Source organism: Vipera berus (genome assembly GCF_964194415.1).
Source record: "Vipera berus genome assembly, chromosome: 5".
Classification (NCBI taxonomy): Eukaryota; Metazoa; Chordata; class Lepidosauria; order Squamata; family Viperidae; genus Vipera; species Vipera berus.
In genome coordinates, this window is record NC_138207.1 from 12221231 (window position 1) to 12242216 (window position 20986).

The window sequence follows — 20986 nt, forward strand, 5'->3', positions numbered from 1 at the left end:
CCTGGTTGATCGGCGAAGGGGCGGTGGGTGGTCTGGGTCTAGTTCTTCATTTTGATGTTCAACTTCCTGGTTTGGGATAGGCAGCATTTCCGGTGGGGGTTGTACGTCGGCACTGGTTGGTTGCTCAGCATTGTGTGGTGGTTGTCTGGGTCTGAGCTGGTCAATATGGCGGCGTATGTTGCCCTGTGCCTGCGTAGCTATACGGTATGAGATGGGCCCTGTTTGTTTTATTACAGTCCCTTGGACCCACTTGTTTTTATCTGTGTATGATCTTGCCCATATTAGTTGCCCAGGGTTAAGTGTGCGGCCGGGGTGGGGGTGTTGTGGTTCTTCTGGGTATGTGTCGGGGTGCAGTCTGTCGAGACGTGTTATTAGCCTCCTTCCCCATCTTAATTCCGCTGGTGATTTGCCGGTTGTGGAGCATGGCGTTGTGTGTTGTGCTAAGAGGAACTGGCTGAGTTGCCTCTGCCAGTTCCCTTTAACGAATTTTTTTAACGCTTCTTTCGTGGATCGTACCATAATTTCTGCCATTCCGTTCGACGATGGGTGGAACGGCGCCGACGTGACCAGCCTAATACAATTCCTCGTAGCGAAGATCTGAAATTCACGAGAGGTGAATTGAGGTCCATTGTCGGAAACTATGGTGTCAGGTAGGCCGTGTGTTGCGAATATTTTCCGTAAGGCTTGAATAGTGGCTGCGGACGTTGTTTTCCTAAGGGGCGTGACTTCCAGCCACTTGGAATAGCTGTCCACTGCTATTAAGAAACTTTGGCCCTGGATAGGCCCTGCAAAATCTATATGTATACGTGACCAAGGGTTCCTTGTAGTCTCCCATTTATGGATCGGGGCCTGGGGGGGTTCATTCCTGGTCTCCTGACAGGTATAACACCCACCCACATACTTTTCAATTTGTTTATCTATGCTAGGCCACCACACGTAACTTCTAGCCATTGCTTTCATTTTTACAATTCCAGGGTGCCCTTCATGTAAAATGTGTAATGTTTGGTCTATGTTTTCCTCTGGTATGATGACCCTATTTCCCCATAGCAGGCATCCTCTATGTGTTGAAATCTCGTTTTTCCTATTATAATAAGGTTGGAATTTGGGTTGTGGGTTTTGAGCTGGCCACCCTGTTGTGGCCCATTTGAGGACTCTGGCAAGTATTTTATCTTTTGCTGAATTATTAGCTATAATGTTTGCAGTCAGGGGGCATTCAGGAAGTTGAGAGATTGCTAAAATTTGGCTGGCTGGGGCTGGATCTGAGTCCCTGGTTTGTATGGGCAGTCTGCTGAGGCAGTCAGCATGTCCCAATTCCTTACCTGGTTTATGTATTAGTTGATAAGAATAGGCTGCTAAGAACGTTGACCATCCTAAGATTCTCGGAGAGAGAATTTGTGGTGTAATTTTATTCCAAGTAAATATGCCTAGCAGGGGTTTGTGATCTGTAAATATCGTAAATGGTCTTCCATACAGATAATCATGAAATTTTTTGACCCCTGCTACTATCGCTAGGGCTTCCCTGTCAATTTGTGCATAGTTTCTTTCAGCTTTGGTCAGAGTGCGAGAATAGAAGGCTATGGGTCTTTGTGTGCCATCCTTGAATAGGTGACTTAAGACTGCCCCAATTCCGTAGGGAGAGGCATCGCAAGCGATGCATATTGGGGTGTCTTCTCTGAAAAGGGTGATGGTTGAGCTTTGACAGATAATCTTTTTTAACGATTGGAAACTATTTTCATGTTCCTTGGTCCAGGACCAAGTTGTACCCTTGTCAAGGAGCCTATGGAGAGGCTCTGCAATAGTGGCTTTGTGGGGAATGAAAGCATGGTAAAAGTTTAACAGTCCCAAAAAGGATTGAAGCTCTTGCTTATTCCTAGGGCTGGGTGCGGTTTGAATAGCCCTTAGTTTCTCAGAGGTGGGGTGGATGCCCTGGCTATCGATTTTATACCCTAGGAATTCTGTAGAAGTGACTCCAATGGAGCACTTTTCCCGCTTAAGTTTGAGACCGGCTTCTCTGAGCCGGCTCAGCACAGCTGACAACCTGTCAGCTAAACTAGCTTCATTTTCTCCGGCGATGAGAACATCGTCGAAATAGGGGCAGACCCCGGGTATTCCCTTCAGGGTCTTTTCCATGATACCCTGGAAGATACCCGGGGCTGCAGATATGCCGAATTGAAGCCTCTTAACTTTAAAAGCACCGCGGTGGGTGACAATAGTTTGCGCTTCCGCGGTGTCGTCTGTGACAGGCAGTTGTAAATACGCCTGCGTGAGGTCAAGCTTGGCGAAAATGGTGCCAGAGCGGATGGAAGCAAATACGTCCCTTACCGCTGGCACCGGGTAAGCATGGGGGCTGAGGGCTAGGTTGACTGTCGCCTTATAGTCAGCGCATACTCTCACTTCGCCATTAGGTTTGATTGGGGTGACAATAGGGGTCTCCCAGGTTCCCCCATCTGTTGGCTCAAGCACCCCTAGACTCACGAGTCGGTCAAGCTCGTTTTCAATTTTTTCTTTGAGGGCAAAGGGTACCCTCCTAGCTCTTATTTTAATTGGTTGGATTGCTGGATTTAATTGCAGGGAAATGGGGGAACCTGTATATTTCCCTAAAGTGCCATCGAAAACGTCGGCGTACTTTTCGCAAACGGCTTCCAGGCTGGGTGTTTGAATGGTATTAACCCCTGATAAGGCGATGCCTAGTGGAGTGAACCAGTTAAGCCCTATCAAGTTGGTACGGTTCCCTGGCGTAACTAAAACCTCCAGGGGACCTTTGAACCCCTTATACTGTACAAGGACCTTGGCTTTCCCTTCCAACGGAATAGGGGTTTTCTGGAAGTCTGCAAGGTGAACCTGAGTTTGTTTCAGGGGAATTTGTCTTCGGCCTTTCTGACAGATCTCCTGATAGGTTGTTAGCGAAATTAAGGAGACCGCTGACCCTGAATCCACCTCCATGTGGCAAGGCACCCCCTGAATTCTGACCCAGACCTTAACCTTGGAACTTATGCAGTTTACCCTATCGATTGTCTCAACCCGGTTGCCTGGTGGGGTTTCCCTGTTGGCCTGGGCAGCCGGCCTACCTGGGGGGTTTGCCTCCACCTCATTGACGTTGTCCCGGCCCTTGCTGCGGCACACCGGCTTGATGTGGCCAGTCTTCCCGCAGTTGTGGCATTTTGCGTTCCTAAAGCGGCAGCTTCCTCGGGCATGGTTGCCCCCGCAGCTGGCACAGGCGGCTCGTTGCACGTAACGCGGGGGTGGCGGTGGAGGGTCCCTGAATCCTCGGCGGTCCGACGTTTTGCCCCTCCTCGGCTGTCGGTGCTCCATCCTGCGCTGTAGGGCTTCTCCATCGGTGAAATCTACCGACTCTCCGCTGTCGCTGAAAGTTGCGCTTTCCTGGTAGACGGTCGCCGGGGTCTCTGGGGTCGTGTTCGTCGGCTTCTTTTTGTGGCTGTGTTCGTATGCCATGATCTCCCTGGTCAGCTCAGCCAGATTCATGTCGGGTTTGGACGTCAGTTTTTTTTGTAGCTTCTCGTCCCTCAGACCGATCACCACCTGGTCTCTGATGCGGTCTTCCAGGTCGGGGAAGCAGCAGTTCCGCGCGGCGTGTCTGACCCCGGCGATGAACTCGTTGGCGGGCTCGTCCTGCCGTTGTTTCTTTTGTGCGAATTGCACCCGCCAGTACAGTTCCGAGCGAGCCGGCATGTAGTACTTGTTCAGCTGGTCCACCAGGTCCGCGTAGGAGACTTCCGTGATGGGCACTGGGCTGAACAGCCCGACGGCTGCGTCGTACACCGGGGGCCCGCTGATGTACAGCAGGGCGGCGGCCTTTGCTCGGTCGTCAGTGATTTTACTGACGAGGAGAAATCCTTCAACTTGGCCGAGGTGTGATTGCCATCTCTCGGGATGGCGGGTATCAAACTCCCTCACACGGCCGAAGTTTGCCATGTCGTCCGGTCCTGGGTTGCTCCGATGGAAGTTAAAACTTCCGTGTCAGCTCTTGCCGGGAACTCTCTTCCTCGGCCGTGACTTCAGCTCCGGAGCGATCCCACCTTCGTCGCCAGTGAAGTAGCCAAAGGACCGCTCGGGACGACAGGCTAGTTAACAACAAGTTTATTTAGAGCAAGACAACATTGAATGACTTGTTCGGCTTTTATAGCCGGCAGCTGGTCGCGAGGACCAATCAGAAGTGTTTGTTTTGGCGCCGTGTCAGACGGGGACCAATCAGCGTCGTCTTCTTCTGACAGCTCCGGCTTTCGCGTGGTGTGGTGTTTTGACAGCCGCGAGCTGTCAGTGGTTGCGCCTGCGCTGTGCGGTGGACGCTTTGACAGCTCAGGCTTCTTCACGGTCCGGAGTTTGACAGCCGCGAGCTGTCAGTGGAGGCGCCTGCGCAGTGCGGGGAACTTTGACAGCTGTCAAAGTTCCCGCGTGTATTCCTGTCAAGCGGCTTTACTTATATACTTTGACGATGCCCTAATATTTGTACTTGTTAACATATATACACTTCCATTGAAAGAATGTTTACATATACAATACAAGAGTGTTCTAATGTGTTTAGATAAATCACTCATCAATAGACACAGTTATACACCATTCGAAAGAGACATATAAATATAAAACCTAGGAAGGAAACAAAAAACTAGAAGACATCTTCCCCACCAACATTCAGACAAATAAATATCACACTAGACAACGAGGCACAAAAACAACACGTTATCAAGGAGCCTCCAAGGAGAAAACCACAACCTCCCCAAAACTGGCAAGGAAAGCTACTATATATAAATAGGAAGCAAATTCAAACTCATTTGTATGCACGATGGTATCTAATTGGATAATAAAACATCTGTAAGCAAACAACCAGGCTCAGAGGGCACCAAGGACCCCACGATCCAGTCCTGAGCTATAGATATTCTCTTCTATTAGTATCTATCATCTCTTTCTCTCTCTCTCTCTCAAATGAGTTACAGCATGAGTTACACTATGTCTGAGAAATCCCACATTCAAATATTTTTATGGTATGTAAGGGCAGGACATGAGCAGACACATATTTTCTGCTCCATCTACTCTAGTGAGTTTTATATTTTCCCATCAGCACATATTGTACAGATAAGCAATTTTGGAGGAGTTAGGGACACATTTGGAATTTTGATAAGACGGGACAGTTGTTTACTTACAAAATGGTTCCCAGGGTGAGCCTGGGAACATCAACGTACCAGAAGGGGAAAATGGCTGTTCCAAGGATGTGCTGCCAATAACAAGAATGCCAAGTGGTTGTGCTTTGCTTTGTAGCAGGACAGCTTCCTGGTTTCCTTTTTAAAAAAATCATATGTTTGCATATATAGAAAAGGAACACGGTGGGAGGGGTGTTAAGGCCCGGCCCTACCTGGACAGTTGGATTGTTTATTAAGCTGAAGTGTTAGGTTGAATCTCAACTCCACCACTCAATTCTGGTTTTCTGCTGAGACACAAGTTTAGAATTAAGTGGAACAAATAAGGGGTTTGTAATGTACGTCTGGGGAGATTCTCAGTCATCTGGGTCATGGTTGTCCCAAAGGTGCTTTTTCAGGAGGCAACTGGACTTCCCTTGTTTTTACTTTGAAGACGTTTTGCTTCTCATCCAAGAAGCTTCTTCAGCTCTGACTGGATGGTGGGGAGTGAAAGGATTTATACTCCTTGCAGACAGCTGGTCATTTGCATCCTTTTAGCCTCAACAACTCTCCAAAAGAATGCAAATGACCAGCTGTCTGCAAGGAGTATGAATCCTTCCGTGTTTGTTTCCCCACCATCCGGTCAGAGCTGAAGAAGCTTCTTGGATGAGAAGCAAACGACTTCAGAGAAAAAACAAGGCAGTCCAATTGCCTCCTGAAAAAACATCGTATGGTTTATAATGTATGTGGCAATGGCCCTGAGAAGCAGAAGGGAGAGCCACAGGCTGGACATCTGCAAGTACAAGATGTCTTGGCCCATTGAAGGAAAGGAGGGCATGGGAAACAGTTCAAAGGAGACCTTTCTTTTTACTCTCTGAAAAAAATACTTTCAGTCTTGCAAGATTCTGTTACTACAGGTAGTCCTCGACTTACCACAGATTGTTTAGTGACCGTCCAAAGTTGCAACATCACTGAAAAAAAAGTGACTTGGGACCGTTTTTCACATTTGCAACCGTTACAGCATCCCCGGGGTCACCTGATCAAAATTCAGACGCTTGGAAACCGACTCACCTTTTCCAGCCTTCTGACAAGCAAAGTCAATGGGGGAAGCCAGGTTCACTTAACAGCCACGTTACTAATTTAACAAGTGCACTGATTCACTCAGCGACTGTGGCAGGAAAGGTTGTAAAATGGGACAAAAACTCCCTTAACAAATGTCTCACTTCGCAACATAAATTTTGGGCTCAGTTGCGGGTCGTAAGTCGAGGACTACCTGTATAACCGTACAATAAAGATAGAGCTAGCATTCCTGGCTATGCTTCTTGTCTGGAGATCCTGGTGGGGTTTGCCGAGATGAGGACAACTTCATCTCTGCTTCTCTTTTCTTCTTCTCCATAATTTGGAACTCAGTGGCTGTGTGGAGTGAGCTCTGATTTCTTTTCCCCTCACTAATGGTAGCCAGTAACACGCAGTGGAGTAGATAAAAGGAGGAAGAGGTAAATGTGTGATATTATGGATAGACACGATGTGCTGACTAATATATCAGAGAGAGAAAGGGAGGATGGTACACAGATGGAGTTTTTGGACAGGATCTCCATGTTATTGTGAAGGTGTAACTCTGTCATAACGCAAAGATGCTTCTGCTGAAGAACTGCTTCATGCTCAAAATACTCTGGCCATATTTCAAAGCAATCTCTACACTGGTGTTTCTTAACCTTAGCAATTTGAAGATGTGTAGACTTCAACTCCCAGAATTTCTGGGATTTGAAGTCTATACATCTTCAACTTGCCAGAGTTGAGAATCAGTGCACTATGTACACTGTGTACACTTCCCATGTGTACCTGTGTGTATTGTTTGAAAACATGAAAGCAAATGTTTTGCTCATGTCTCTGTGTGGCTATACAGCCTGATCCAATGTATTCAGAAAAACAAGCCTGCATATATTTAGACATGCTGTCATACCAGCCTCCAGTTTGAGCATCAACACTTCAAAATAAATAGATTGGCTTAATTCATTTTCAAGTAAGTACTGGTAGCTTTTATCTAGCTTGATGTGTATTATTGTTATTTTATTCCTGTGCTCATAACTTTTCACTACACTGCTTCTTCCATTACTTGCAGAAAATCCACAAGCATTATTCCACTTCACTGCTAAGGATTTACTGGAATGCGTGCAATAAATGAACCGACTCTTGAAAAACTCGCTAACCTTTCCCCAGCTTGAAATGAAATTCATAATCAATCTATCTCATTCCTTTATTTCCCTCTCCCCAAAATATAGGACAACAACAACATAACCCCTCCCCCCAGTTTATAGCCGTATCTATGACACCATCTTCATTCCCTTAGGAGAGGAAATGTGAACAAAATAAGTAAGTGCCCCATGGCTCTCTGACTATTTATCAAATTGTATTTAACTGTAATGGCTTGCTATCGGTAGATGCGTTGTTACCAAATGAAAGCAGGCAGGAATGGCAGCAATTGTCATGCTGTTCTGGAACATTAGCCCATCATGCAACATCACTTGTGTCGCTCTGCAGACATAAAATGGGCATGGCGCAATCAGTCAATAATCCCACCAGAACACAAATGTGATTCACATGGACGATTGAGAAATAAGATGGCTAATTGAAAAGGACGGCCATGTCATTTCCACAGGAGGCTATGAGGCATGAAATGGACAGAAGAAAGGTAACAAATAAAAGATTAAATCAAACAAATAAATTGTAGGAGCCCCAGGCAGTAAGGCGACTGAGGACCTGCGCTACATGTTAAGAGGCTAACTGGAGTCTGTGGATGTTTAATTTGATTCTAGAAAGCCAAACTTAGTAGAAAGTTTATGCTTAATAGAAAGTCTCTACTGAGAAGCCTGTTGATAGGTTATCTCAGAAAGACCATTAGTTTTCAGGACCCAGGGACAGACTGTCTCTGAGTATTTGTTCTCTTGTCCTTTCCTAAAGCATCCAGCTATGTAGCTATTGATACATCAGAGAGCAGCGAATTCCTCTCTCAGGTAGTTATGTATATACTCACAGAAGGGCATTACTGTATATCTGTCTTCCTAAGTCTCCTCTACAGGCTGAACCACCAGAGTTCACTGTGAAGGATCATGTAAGTTCTCAGTAGCTTATTGAAACAATTCCAGCAGGAATAGAAAGCTACTTAAACTCTGGTAAACTCCCAGAGTGAAAAATGTACTTTTCTGAGAACCCAAACACACTAAGTATAATTAGGTATTGTTATGTAAACAATACAACCCCCCTCCTGTTGTTGTTCTGCTATGCAATTGCTATTGCTAAAGCACATTGATTTGTGCTTCAAATTGTAAGCCGCCCTGAGTCTTCGGAGAAGGGCGGGATATAAATGGGATTAAAATAAATAAATAAATAAAATAAAATGCAGTAAAAAATGATTGGATAAAATTAACAAGATTATCATCTCTGAGGCTGTTAAGGCTCACCCACCCTGCAGTATCTGTCTTTCCAAATGGAAGGTACACTTGATTTTTTTGGAGGTTTAAAAGCTTGGACTTTTTCTGGTTATTGCAGCATTCCGGTTGTCTTCCATTTTGCATTTTATGTTGTGTGTGTGAGAAATCAATTGATGATAGGATAAGAAGGAAGGAACTGCTATTGTTTTATGTTCGGAAAACGAGCATACAGTAGATAAATGTGGCAAGAGGAATGCCAAGTGTGAGTCCCATATAATACAACAACTTCCAACCTTATATATATCCAGATCAGATTATGGATTTGGGGAGAAAAGAAAAGAAAAAGAAAATCCTTGTGGTCTTGGGTGGAAATATCATCCTGTGCATAAAAATTATCTGATGGTGTTCTGTGCCTATTGAACAATAACAAAAGAACAAGGCATGTCCAAGAGTGGCTTCCTTTAAGTTAATTTTCTCTCTTGGGCCCTTTGTAGCATTTAGAAGGTGAATTACATAACCTGACAGCTTCAAACAGCCTTTGGTGTACCAGTTGATGTTTCCCTTTTAGGAGACATGGATTGGGAAAACTAAATAGCAATGGCCTGCTTCTTCTGACCAGATATGTCAAGCACAACATGTGCACCACAAACATGATGTTCAGACTTGCAAACAAAATTACTTGAATGGATCCCAGGTCCAAGCATATGTCAAGAATGTTAGTGTTGAGAAAAAAAAAAGGATGACGGGAAAGTAATGTTTACAGTGTCAAATTGTTGAAAAATTAAAAGGCTGCAGGTGTAGATGATGTAATTGGACAAAGGTTAAAATGGGGCTGTGGTTTGTTCATGGCTGTGTGCCTTGTTTAACACGTTTAGGGACATGGCATCCATGCCACCTTGGATTGAGAAAAAGGACAAGGAAGAGAAGGTAATTAGAGTGGGTGGGGGTTAGTTTGTTAAATGGGAAAATATTTGATAGAATTTTGATTGAAAGGGTGTAAATGGTGAGGAAATTTTGGGAAGGGCACTGCACCTTCGGGCCATGGGATTGTACAGACCAGATTCTTCAGGTTACTGAGATATGTATAAATACGAGAAAGAAATTTATTATATGTTTGTTGAATCTTATGATAAAGAGAATAGGTGTCAATTCTGGAATGCTTTCCATGATTATGGAAGTGAACGATGGTTGCTGAAGCTAGAACGGTAATTTATAGTGGAAATAAAGCATTTGCTTCATTTATTATTTATTTATCACTGAGATTTCTATGTTGTTCCACTCTAAATATGCACTGAGCATGCATGAGGAAAAACAACTCACTACGGATTTCAACGCGGCAGAGAAGCATCACATAAATAGGTGAGGCATCCTCGTTTGTTTCATATATTTACCGATAGATGAATGCAGTGACATTAGAGATATGCTGATTGGGGACATTAACATGCATGTATATTTGCATGTAGATAATGCTGTGTTGTTGGCGGAGAACATAAATGATTGTATCAAGGAGTACTCCTTATTTAAAATGCATCTTTGTTGGCCCTCATTGCAAATATGTTACTGAAATTCAGCCATGCACTCTGGAGGCTAAATCACAGCTAACAACAACAACAAAAGCCCAGTGTGTTTCTATGTAGGAAGAATCAACATCACAGAAACAATATTTATTTTTAATGGCCCAGGATACCTGGAACAAGGAGCATTGTACCTTAGATCCAGTGGTTGGCTTTTGTACATTTCCTGATTCTCCCCCCCGACCCCCCCAGTATGTATTTTCCTAGTTAAAATGCAGCACGACAAAAGCATATTCCCACTTTACCTCCACATTCCACAGGGAAGTTCCAATTACAGCAGTCCTTGGAATGTCTAACTTACAGACAACTTGTACTTACAAATGGGCTGCCTACTATTAAAAATTTCTTGAACCGATAGACCACTGAGACATGCCATGCTTTCATGAATCTCTGAAGCTACATGTTTTTAATACAGGTAGCCCTTGATTTACGATTGAGCCCAAAGGTTCTGTCCTAAGTGAGACACCTGCTAAGTGAGTTTTGCCCTGTTTTACGACTGCTTTTTTTTTTTTGCCACACACTTGGGTTTGGCTAGTCTAAAGAAAAGAAGAAATAGGGAAGACATGATAGCAGCGTTTCAGCATTTGAAGGGCTGCCACAAGGCAGAAGGGATCAGGTTGCTCACCAGAGTACCAGAGGGAAGGACAAGAAACAATGGATGGAAACTGATCAAGGAGAGAAGCAACCTGGATTTAAGGAGAAACTTCCTGACAGTGAGGACAATCAATCAATGGAACAGCTTGCCCCCAGAAATTGTGGGTGCTCCATCACTGGAGATCTTTAAGAAAAGGTTAGCAATCACTTGTCTGAGATGGTGTCTTAAGCAGAGGGCTGGACTAGAAGACCTCCAAGGTCCCTTCCAGCTCTATTCTATTATTATTTTTATTATTATTATTATTATTATTTTTATTATTATTATTATTATTATTATTATTATTATTATTATTATTATTATTATTATTATTATTATTATTATTATTATTGCAGTTCTTAAGTTAGTAACATGGTTATTAAGTGAATCTGTCTTCCCTATTGACTTTGCTAGTCAGAGGGTCAAAAAAGGCGATCACATGACCCCTGGGACACTGCAACCATCGTAACTATGAGTCACTTGCCCAGCTTCTGAATTTTGGTTACATGACCATGGGGATGCTGCAACGGTTGTTAGTGTGAAAAAGGGTCACGAGTCACTTTTTTTCAGTGCCGTTGCAACTTTGAACAGTCGTTAAATGAACGGTTGCAAATTGAGGACTATCTGCATGTAGCTTGCTTTCAGTGGTTCATGAAAACATTGATTTGCTTTAATATCTTGTCTGCTGCAAGAAGGCGAACGCCATCTGCTGTTTTTAGTAACAGGCAGTCCCCGTTCACAAGTTCCGCACTTGCATAAAATTCAGCTTAAAGGCATATTTAGGGACAGATCTTGTTTTTAACCTGGGGACCGTCTGCGATTGATGGAGGAGCTGGAAGTGAGCAGAGAAAAATTAGAATAAATTTCTCCTAACCTGGTGATCTGTAGACTCTGTGAATTATAACTGCCAGAAATTCCAACAATCATGGGAGATGAATGGAGTTTGGGTCCCCAATTTCATATGACATTAAATAGCATGATAATAATTATATTATATCATGTCATATTTTAAGCCAATGTGGAACTTTTGTCATATTTGGGCCCCCAATTTGGGCCCCCAATTTCATATGACATTAAATAGCATGATAATTATATTATATCATGTCATATTTTAAGCCAATGTGGAACTTTTTGATAAGGAAACACGGTTTGTGTGTTTGGCTTTGTACGTCTTTCACAATCATTCTTCATCCTCCCCCCACCTCTGATACTGCTAGAGCTTTACTTGCAACTGTTCGTTTAATGACCATTTGAAGTTACAATGGCACTGAAAAAGGGGACTTATGACCATATTTCACACTTACAACCATTGCAGCATCCCTATGGTCACATGATCGAAATTCTGACGCTTGGCAACTGGTTCATGCTTATGACGATTCTCGTGTCCTGGGTTCATGTGGTCATCTTCTGACGAGCAAAGTCAGAAGCCAGATTCATTTAACAACCCTGTGACCAGCTTAATGATGGCAGGGTTTCACTTAACAAACTCTGGCAAGAAAAATCGTAAAATGGGCCAAAACTCACTCCACAAATGTCTCATTTAGCAACAGAAAATATGGGCTCAATTGCAGTCGTATCTGTAATTATTATAGAAATTCTTATCTGTTCACGATGGTCCGTGGAGAGACTGGAGAAAGGTAAGGCAATAGGATAGAATTCCCTCTCCTATCATTCCTGGTTACCAATAATGCCATAGTTATAAACTATCAGTCATGTTGTGATGGCTCTTTCACAATTTTAGCTCAAAGAAGAGTCAGCATGTCAAACTTGTTGCACAAGAGGCCCAGCACATGCCTAACGCAGTGTGGACGCCACGTACCTTCTCTCATCATGCCTGTATGACGTGGAGGTCCGGCCACTGGTCCAAATGAACATCTTAGAGGATTGGTCTCCACTGCCTCTCCTTACCGTCGAGGTCCTGGAGGAAAGATGGCAGGGCCTAGGAGAAAATGGAGAAACTTCATTTACTGTACGCTGAAAACCTGCTGGGCCACATCACATCTAACAGATCCAAGTGCCAAATTTTGATTGCCTTGCAGGCTCTGCTCCACAGAGAGTGTCTTTTAGATGATTCCAGGTGATATGCAAAACAAGACAATGACCTTTCCCTTCCCTTCCAGGAGGTTTGGTTGACATTATTTCCTGCTCATCTTTCTTAATTTCTTTTTCCTCCTGTTTCCCTCTCCCTTTCTGTCGGAGCTAAGAAAATCTCCCTGTGTTGCCTTCTAAAATATGTGGGTTCTTTCTTCAAAGGAAATCCACTCATAATTAACTAAGTTTCCTATCCATTTCTAGTCCCTGATGGTTGTTGATATGAACCTTTCTTTGGCCATTTGCTTTAAGCATCCATGAGATATCCAACAATGATGATGGGCTGAAGCTGTATGAACTCATCTCTAACCAAACTGGCAGTTAAATTAAAATAGAGGTGAAAGTCCACCTTCCAGGTAGATTTCCGACTGGTGTTTCTGCAGCTGTTTCTGTGTGAGTGTGTGTGCACATATGTGTGTGTGTGTGTCTCTCTCTGTGTGTGTGATTGAGTGTGACATGGATCCCATAGCAACTTGATCTGTGACACCATGACTACCAAAGAGATTTGTTGACATTAGGTAAATGCTTTTTCCCCCTTTTCAGTTATTCCCCAACTTAGCCTTCCTCAATTTACTATATTCTACATGCACTGGACTATATTTATTTATTTATTTATTTGAGTGGCATGGTAGCCTAGTGGTGAAGATGCTTGCCTCCCACTTGGAAAGTTGAGAGTTCAATCCTAGGTAGCTGCATATGTGTCTTTCCTAGGAGACAAAGAAAAAAAAATCTGCTGTGAACTCTGTGGGGTGTCAGGAAGAGCATTCAGCCAGTAAATGCTCAGTTTCATCCAGTCACCCTGTCTCTACCCCAAATTAAGGCATTACAGGGTCATAAAAAGGGACGCCCTCTTTCACTCCACTCCTTACATTGACATTGTCTTTCTTTCCTGCCTCCCTGCAAACTCTCACAAAAAAGGCTATCCTTTAAAGTTCAGTGCAGATTTTGGTACCCTTTCATCTACTTAATTTTAAGCTAAAAATATCTGAGAGTTATAGGAGGGTCAGTTGGATGAAGCAATTTGTATTAAGCATTTGCCTGAGAGGGTGAGAGATGAATGCAAGAATTTATGCCTGAGATGCAAACCTTCTTAAATGAGTGGAGCGGAGAGGACAAGCCAGAGGAACAGATGCCTTCAGCTTAACTGCATCTGGCCTTGGGCCGAATTTCGAAAGTCTGCTGCTATAGATAAGTTCAAAAAGAAATGCCTTTTCTCTTAGCAGAATACTGAAAATGGGTGTCAGCTGCCATGTTACACTTGCTTGTGCTTTGCTACTATGCGGTGACAGTCTGAAATGAACTCTGGGGAGGGGGGATGCTTGGGGAAAAACAAAAATCACTGCTGTATCTCCCTCAGATGCTGCCCCAAGGTCATTCAGTTGGGAGAAGAAGGCAGCACACAAACCTACTCTTGAATTGACCTTTCTGAAAAATGAACCTGATTGGTCATTGGGGGCGGGCAGTCAGTGATCAGAGGCAGTTAAGGGAGGGAAAAGTTGAACTTGGAGATTTTGGTGTGCAGTTCTCAGTTCTGACCATGCATTACCACAATACACTTAACTCTCCCCCAAATAAATTGATGAAATATTGTGAGAGTTTAATATGCTCTTCACAAGCACATGGTCCGCAAAAATATTGAAATTCTGTGTGCTACTATGCAAAAACAGTATTAATGAGTTCTTTGATGATATCATTGACCAAGTCAATATCTGGTATCAGAAAAGGTTTCCAAGTTCTGATGTATAAAGGACCAAAGATCTGCATCCAGTGGTGGGATTCATCTGGTTCGCACCACTTCGGTAGAACCAGTAGCTAATATTTTGTTGCCCAGGCCCAGAATGGACTTCTGGAAGTGGCATCCACACAGACAACCATTTGTTCACATATTTGAATCCCACCACTGTCTACCATCCAATCAAAGACATTACGTAGGCATTAAATCAATATATTGTACAAATTTAGCTGGAAAATTCTTTGCCAGTTTGTGAATTTATATTTTCTGAAAAAATATTCTAAATATATTTGTGTGATTTACATAAGAATGCATTTAAACCCTAGCATGTTGATCTTCTCTTCTGCTTCTTCAGAATCAAATTAAGTTTGGGTAACCTGACATTTATTTGTATAAATAATATAATGTAGATAAGTTTTTTTTAAAAGCTCTGTATTCCTGGGTCCAAAGCTTCTATCTAAGTATCTCTCTGAATCAACAGGATATTTTTTTAATTTAATTGAAAGAAAGTGATAGCAGAGGCTGAAAGGGAAGGAACATTAAAAAAAATGCTTTCCTGCCTCTTCCAAATGGCTATTATTTGCAGAAAACAAATGCACATATGTGGTCAATATGCCTACTGAATGTCTTTAGCCTCCAAATTGTGAAATTTGTAGCCTATTAGATTCCCCTCCCCCGCCACTTTGAGTGCTTGGAAACTAGAGTTAAGAACATTTACAGGTTTGTTGATAGTGTAGGTTTTGTAATATCTAATTTGTTCTTTTCTTTTGCAAACAAGCAGGCTGGAACAGAAAGAATAGATAGCAAAATAGCACTCCTTTGAAATCTTGTTTCTGCATGCCCAGCAATTTAATTTAATGCAATGATTTATATGACCATTCATTTCACAACAGTGACTTTTTTATTTTGTTTAGCCACCATCCAATTGTAGATGGACTCTGGACAGAGAAAACAGAAAAAAAAAGAACAAGATGGTAGCTTTGGCTAACCGTGCATCAAATATATCCAACCGGGGTCCCATTCATCTTAGCTCAAGTCTTCAGGGGTTTCCAGAATGCCATCCATGTGGGAATTTGGAGGATCTCAGATGGAACCTAAGCAAGAAGTCTTTGCCATGCTATTCATTGGTTTATTTAATGGATTAATTTATCTGGCTGCCCATCTCAGCCAAGCTGGGTGGCTAACAAAACACGTGTTTGGTTAATATAATATAAAAGCCATGTTGGCAATGCAGAATTAAAATGTTTCCTTGTAAAACGTAATACAGAACAGTAGACCCACACAGAAATCCAGTCCCCTGGTCCTAGTGCCTGAAGAAAAAGCTAGCTCATCAGGGCTTTTCAGAAGACCATCAAGATGGGACTTTCTGAATCTTGGGATGAAGAGCACACGTGTTGACAGAGAAGACATGCCTCCCAGGTCCAAACGGGTGCCTCACAGAAGGCCATGGAACATGCCTCACTACAAGTTCTTGTGGGACAGGTGGAAACCATTGGAGAAGGGCAGTCCCACAAGTAACCTGCATCTTGTATTGCACCTGAAAGCCTATTGGAAGACATGGGACCAAAATGTTATGTGGATATACTGTACCTTGGTGCCTCCAATACTACACATATTTTTGCACTATGAGCCGTGGTGGTGGCGCAGTGGTTAGAATGCAGTATGGCAGGCCAATTTTGCTGACTGCCAGCAGTCCGGCAGTTCGATTCTCACTGGCCCAAGGTTGAGTCAGCCTTCCATCCTTCTGAGGTTGGTAAAATGAGAATCCAGATTATTGGGGGGCAATATGCTGACTCTGTTAACTGCTTAGAGAATCCTGCAAAGCACTATGAAGCAGTGTATAAGTCTAAGTGCTATTGCTATTGCTATTCAATAATGTCTCTGTGCTACAAGCTGGCCTGAAACCTACTTGAATCCATTATCCACACAAATTTGTTCATTTTTAGCTCTGAAAAAAGGGCCCAGTCTAGTAACCACTTTCTCCCCAGCTTTTATCCAAACAACTAAGGTATGGATAATGGCGCCTTTAGGACTTGCTCCTTCAAAAGACTTACAGAACATATTAGAAAAACCTCTTCAGTTCTGTGCCATTATGAAAGAATCCTTTGAAGATGGTGCAAGGCAGAGAATTATACGGTGTAATGCTTTACAGAAATCTATTTCTTTAAATAACAGGCTTTTATTTAATCTGGCTTTTCCAAGGAGAAAAGCATGTCTAGGTGGGGTGGAAACTCCTTTTGACTGTTTCTCTAAATTGAAGGGGCTAGGAGAACTTTGTTTGCATTACTTTAAGAAAGATTCTGAGAAACTAAATGGGATCAGAGGCAAGTGATGCTGATCAACATGGGACTAAAAATATATATATCCAAGGAAGAAAAAAGGGTCAAAATTTAGCCTTGGGAGGTCGGGACCAAAAGGAGATAAATTAGCATTCTGCAAGCACCTGAAAAGATGACACACAGAAGAACTGTTCTCTAGTACTCCAGGTTAAAGGACACTAAATGATGGATTTAAGTTAAAAGAAATCTGGACTTCAGTCAAATGTTAGGGGAAATAAAACTTCAAATAGTGAGAACAATTAAATAGCAGAACCAGTTCATATGGTGGATCCCCCCTAACTACAGTACCAGTCCTTGTGAGCCTGGAATTGTATAAATCATGACTGTCATTAAGTGGGTCACCACACCACTACATCCAATTTTATGATCTTTTTTTGTAGGGGTCATAAAGTGAACATGCTGGTCATTAAGCAACGCCATTGTGATGACTTCCCCAGATGCTAGTTCGGAGGAGGATGTGTCAGTCCTGGCCACGTCAGGAAGGGAGGCAGCAAAGGCAATGGGCTAGGAATGGCGGGGCTGAGCACAGGGGAGTGACCGGGCAAGCAACCACCTAAGTTAGAGACAGCAAAGGCACAGCTGCAGCTGGAAAGCCAAGAGGCTTTGGGTGGAGAGGGCACACAGCTGCAGCTGGTCAGTGGAGATGAAGAAGAACTGCCTTCTCTCAATCCGAGAGCATGTAGGGCTGAGAGGAGACGGGCACAACAAAGGTCAACCAGGCTACTTGTGAGGAGGCAGCCTTGCCCCTCTTGATGGGCTGCACCAGGAAGCAATTATTTAGCTCAGCAATGGGAATGAAATGATGCTGGGAACAATGTGTCTGTTTCCTTACTGTGTGGTCTTCAGTCATCATGATTTTTGCCTTGAGCTTCGGATTGTACATCTTCAACTCTGGACTTTGTCTTGGGGACCTGCCTTTGCCTATTGTACTTGCCCTGTCTTTGTACTGTGGACTAGTGCCAGCTTCTTTTGAATGGCCCATTGAACTCATTGGGAATGGGCTGGTGCTGGAAAAGGGAATTGCTAGAGAATACTAACTCAGGCGTGGAAGGTGTAATAAAGACTCCTAACACCCACGGTGTATGTGTGTCAGCAAAACAGCAGATGCATTGTCCACAATGAGCATTTTTTGCCAGACACCAGAAATAAATGCCAGTTTCTGGCAAAAAACATAATAAATCATGGTTCTGTGACTGCAGGATGTTGCAAAAGGCAGTAAACGTGATCTCGCTACCAAGTGCCCAAAATGTGATGGGTAGATGGCTGCTGAAACTTCAAATCTAGATTGTACATTGCTCTGGGGCAATCAGTTGTAACTTCAATTATGAGTTGAGGACTGTCTGTAGATGTGTTCAAGCAGAGGCAGAACGGCCATGCATATGCTTACTTTGGATTCTTACATTAAGCAGTGAGTTGGACACAATAATCTTGGTGGCCCTTTTCAACTCTATAATTCTGGGTACAAATGTGGCATGTGTACGTTGTGAATCAGTGGAATACTATGATGCAAGGAGGGTCCCTTAGCTGAGAAGACTTCACAACTGCTCATACTACTAGTACCTTTGAGCTTCCCATCTGTGCTATCATTAACCTTGCCTGCTTCATTAGCTGTACAGAGGCATGGCAACCCTTTCCAATTTAACCTGCAATTACACACCTAATCTTGCATAAAATTGTAACGCTAATGATACCACTGCAGGCCTGACTAAACTTTGGATACTTGAGACTTTGCCTTCAGTGTTTCTTTGAAATTAAGGGTCACATTCTACGGAGAAACTCAATTGGAACAGTAGCGTACATTCTGAGTGTGGCCACTGGAAGCTTTCATACTGTCAGAGGCTCTCCAGGTATGATGAACTACACTGTGGATCTGTAATCTTTGAACAGTACTATTCTGAAGTCCCATCTAGCTGGGTGAGGTCAAGGAAAGAAAAACTAGATAAATCTCACCAAGGTACATTCTATGCTAGTCTGGAGGCAAATGTAGCATCCTGGGAGGAATTTGTTTATAGCAAGTCCATTAAGGTGAAGGCTTTGAAATGCTTCTTCCCAGGTGTCTCGGCACCTGGGCAGGGATACTTTTTATAAGATCAGCCCACCAACAGAGTTGCTTACTATTGCTTGATTGCTTACATATTGCCATTTCTTTTCCAGCCTCCCCTCAATCTCTTACAATTAGGGGAATGGGTGAAAGGATAAAAAGGCAAAGTTTTCCACTGTCTGTCCAGTTATGTCCCACTCTAGGGGGCAGTGCTCATCTCTATTTTTTAGCCAAGGGAGCCAGCATTGTCCGAAGACACTTCTGTGATCACGTGGCCAACATGATTATATGCTGAGGCACACATGGCACACAGTTACCACTGAAGTGGTATCTATTTATCTACTCGTATTTGCACACTTTTGAATGGCTAGGTGGGCAGGAGCCGGGGCAAGTAATGGGAGCTCACCCTGTCGTGCATGGCTCAGGTCTTGAACACAGGCTGTCAGCTTTCAAGCTAACAAGCTCAATATCTTTAACCATGACCCATCATGATCAGTGGTTAAAGATGCTGAGCTTGTTACCTTTACCAAGAGACTAAGCTACCACGAAACTATGAGAGAAACTATCACAGGGATATACCGCATTGTGTAATTTCCCCCCATCAATTATTATTATTATTTTTTGCTTCAGAGGATTATAGGAAGGCACTTTGCTGTTAAAAGGTGGTAGCCAGAATCTTCAATCCTCTTTTCGTTGCTTTTTTTTAAAAAGTGTATTATGCTTTTTCAAAGTTTAATACACCTTCAACTTTTATTTCTTCAGGAAAAAAAAAAGCACATCAGTAAAAATTGATTTTGGTGGGCCCTAGAGAAGAACTCAAAGCAGCTATTTTGCTAGCAGTTCATGTCTCTATTCTTAAGACTTCAGTTCCCAGGGGAACACGGAGAAATAAAGAAAAGAAATGAAGAAAATAAAGAAAAGTTAAGAGTTTAAGTCCATCAGGTGAATGTATCCTGATATATTTTTTTTCTCCAATTCCATTTCAGAGTAGAGGTTTTGAATGCTTTTTCTTTCTGGACCAGAAAGAAACAAATCAAAGAGACAATGGGCTCCTTCCATAGGGAGAAGACTTCCACTCTGGCCTTTTGCTAGCTGGGTTGATTTTCTGTTTAGAGGTAGTTTTAAACATCGGGCAGTGTTCACCAACAGTTTCTTTCACCTGCTGTCTTTTCAAGGGATATCCGTGGGGGGTGGGGAGGAGGAGGTGTTCCTGTTGGCTCAGCTCCTTGCTGTCAGCAGAATGGAAGAAGAGCCGCAGAGGGAAGGACGAGAAACAATGGTAGGAAACTGACCAAAGAGAGAAGCAACCTGGAATTAAGGAGAAACTTTCTGACAGTGAGGACAATCAACCAGTGGAACAGCTTGCCTCCAGAAATCGTGGATGCTCCATCACTGGAGACTTTTAAGAAGAGACTAGCAATTACCTGTCTGTGATGGTATAGGTTCCCCTGCTTGAGCACTGACTAGAAGACCTCCAAGGTCCCTTCCAGCTCTCTTCTCTTCTCTTCTCTTCTCTTCTCTTCTCTTCTCTTCTCTTCTCTTCTCTTCTCTTCTCTTCTCTTCTCTTCTCTTCTCTTCTCTTCTCTTCTCTTCTCTTCTATTCTATTCTATTTGATGCAACCAAACACTCATCTAGTTCAGCATCCTGCTTCCCACGGTGAGAAAACGTTTATTTTGCTATACAGGTAGTCCTCAACTTACAATAGTTTATTTAGTGACCATTTGAAGTTACAATGGCAGTGAAAAAAGTGGCTTATGACCGTTTTTTTTTACACTGGCAGCTGTTGCATTATACCCATGGTCATGTGATCAAAATTCGTACAATTCATATTTATGACGGTTTCAGTGTCCTGGACACATGTGACCACCTTTTGCAACCTTCTGACAAGCAAAGTCAACGGGGAAGCCAGATGTACTTAATAACCGTGTTACTAACCAAACAACTGCAGTGATTCACTTCACAACTGTGTCAAGAAAGGTCATAAAAGGGGGCAAAATTCACTTAACAAATGTCT

At 43.1% G+C, this 20986-nt stretch overlaps 1 protein-coding gene across 1 annotated transcript in view; it reads right to left on the reverse strand.

Moving 5' to 3' along the window:
- The window catches only part of KCNMB2 (potassium calcium-activated channel subfamily M regulatory beta subunit 2), a 40611-nt gene extending 27953 nt beyond the window's left edge, over window positions 1-12658 (reverse strand). Inside the window, exon 1 of the mRNA XM_081329998.1 lies at window positions 12588-12658. Within this exon, the coding sequence (XP_081186124.1) occupies window positions 12588-12643 (56 nt within the window). The 5' untranslated portion in view covers window positions 12644-12658. The remainder of the gene's footprint in view (window positions 1-12587) is intronic.
- Window positions 12659-20986: the final 8328 nt, after the last annotated feature.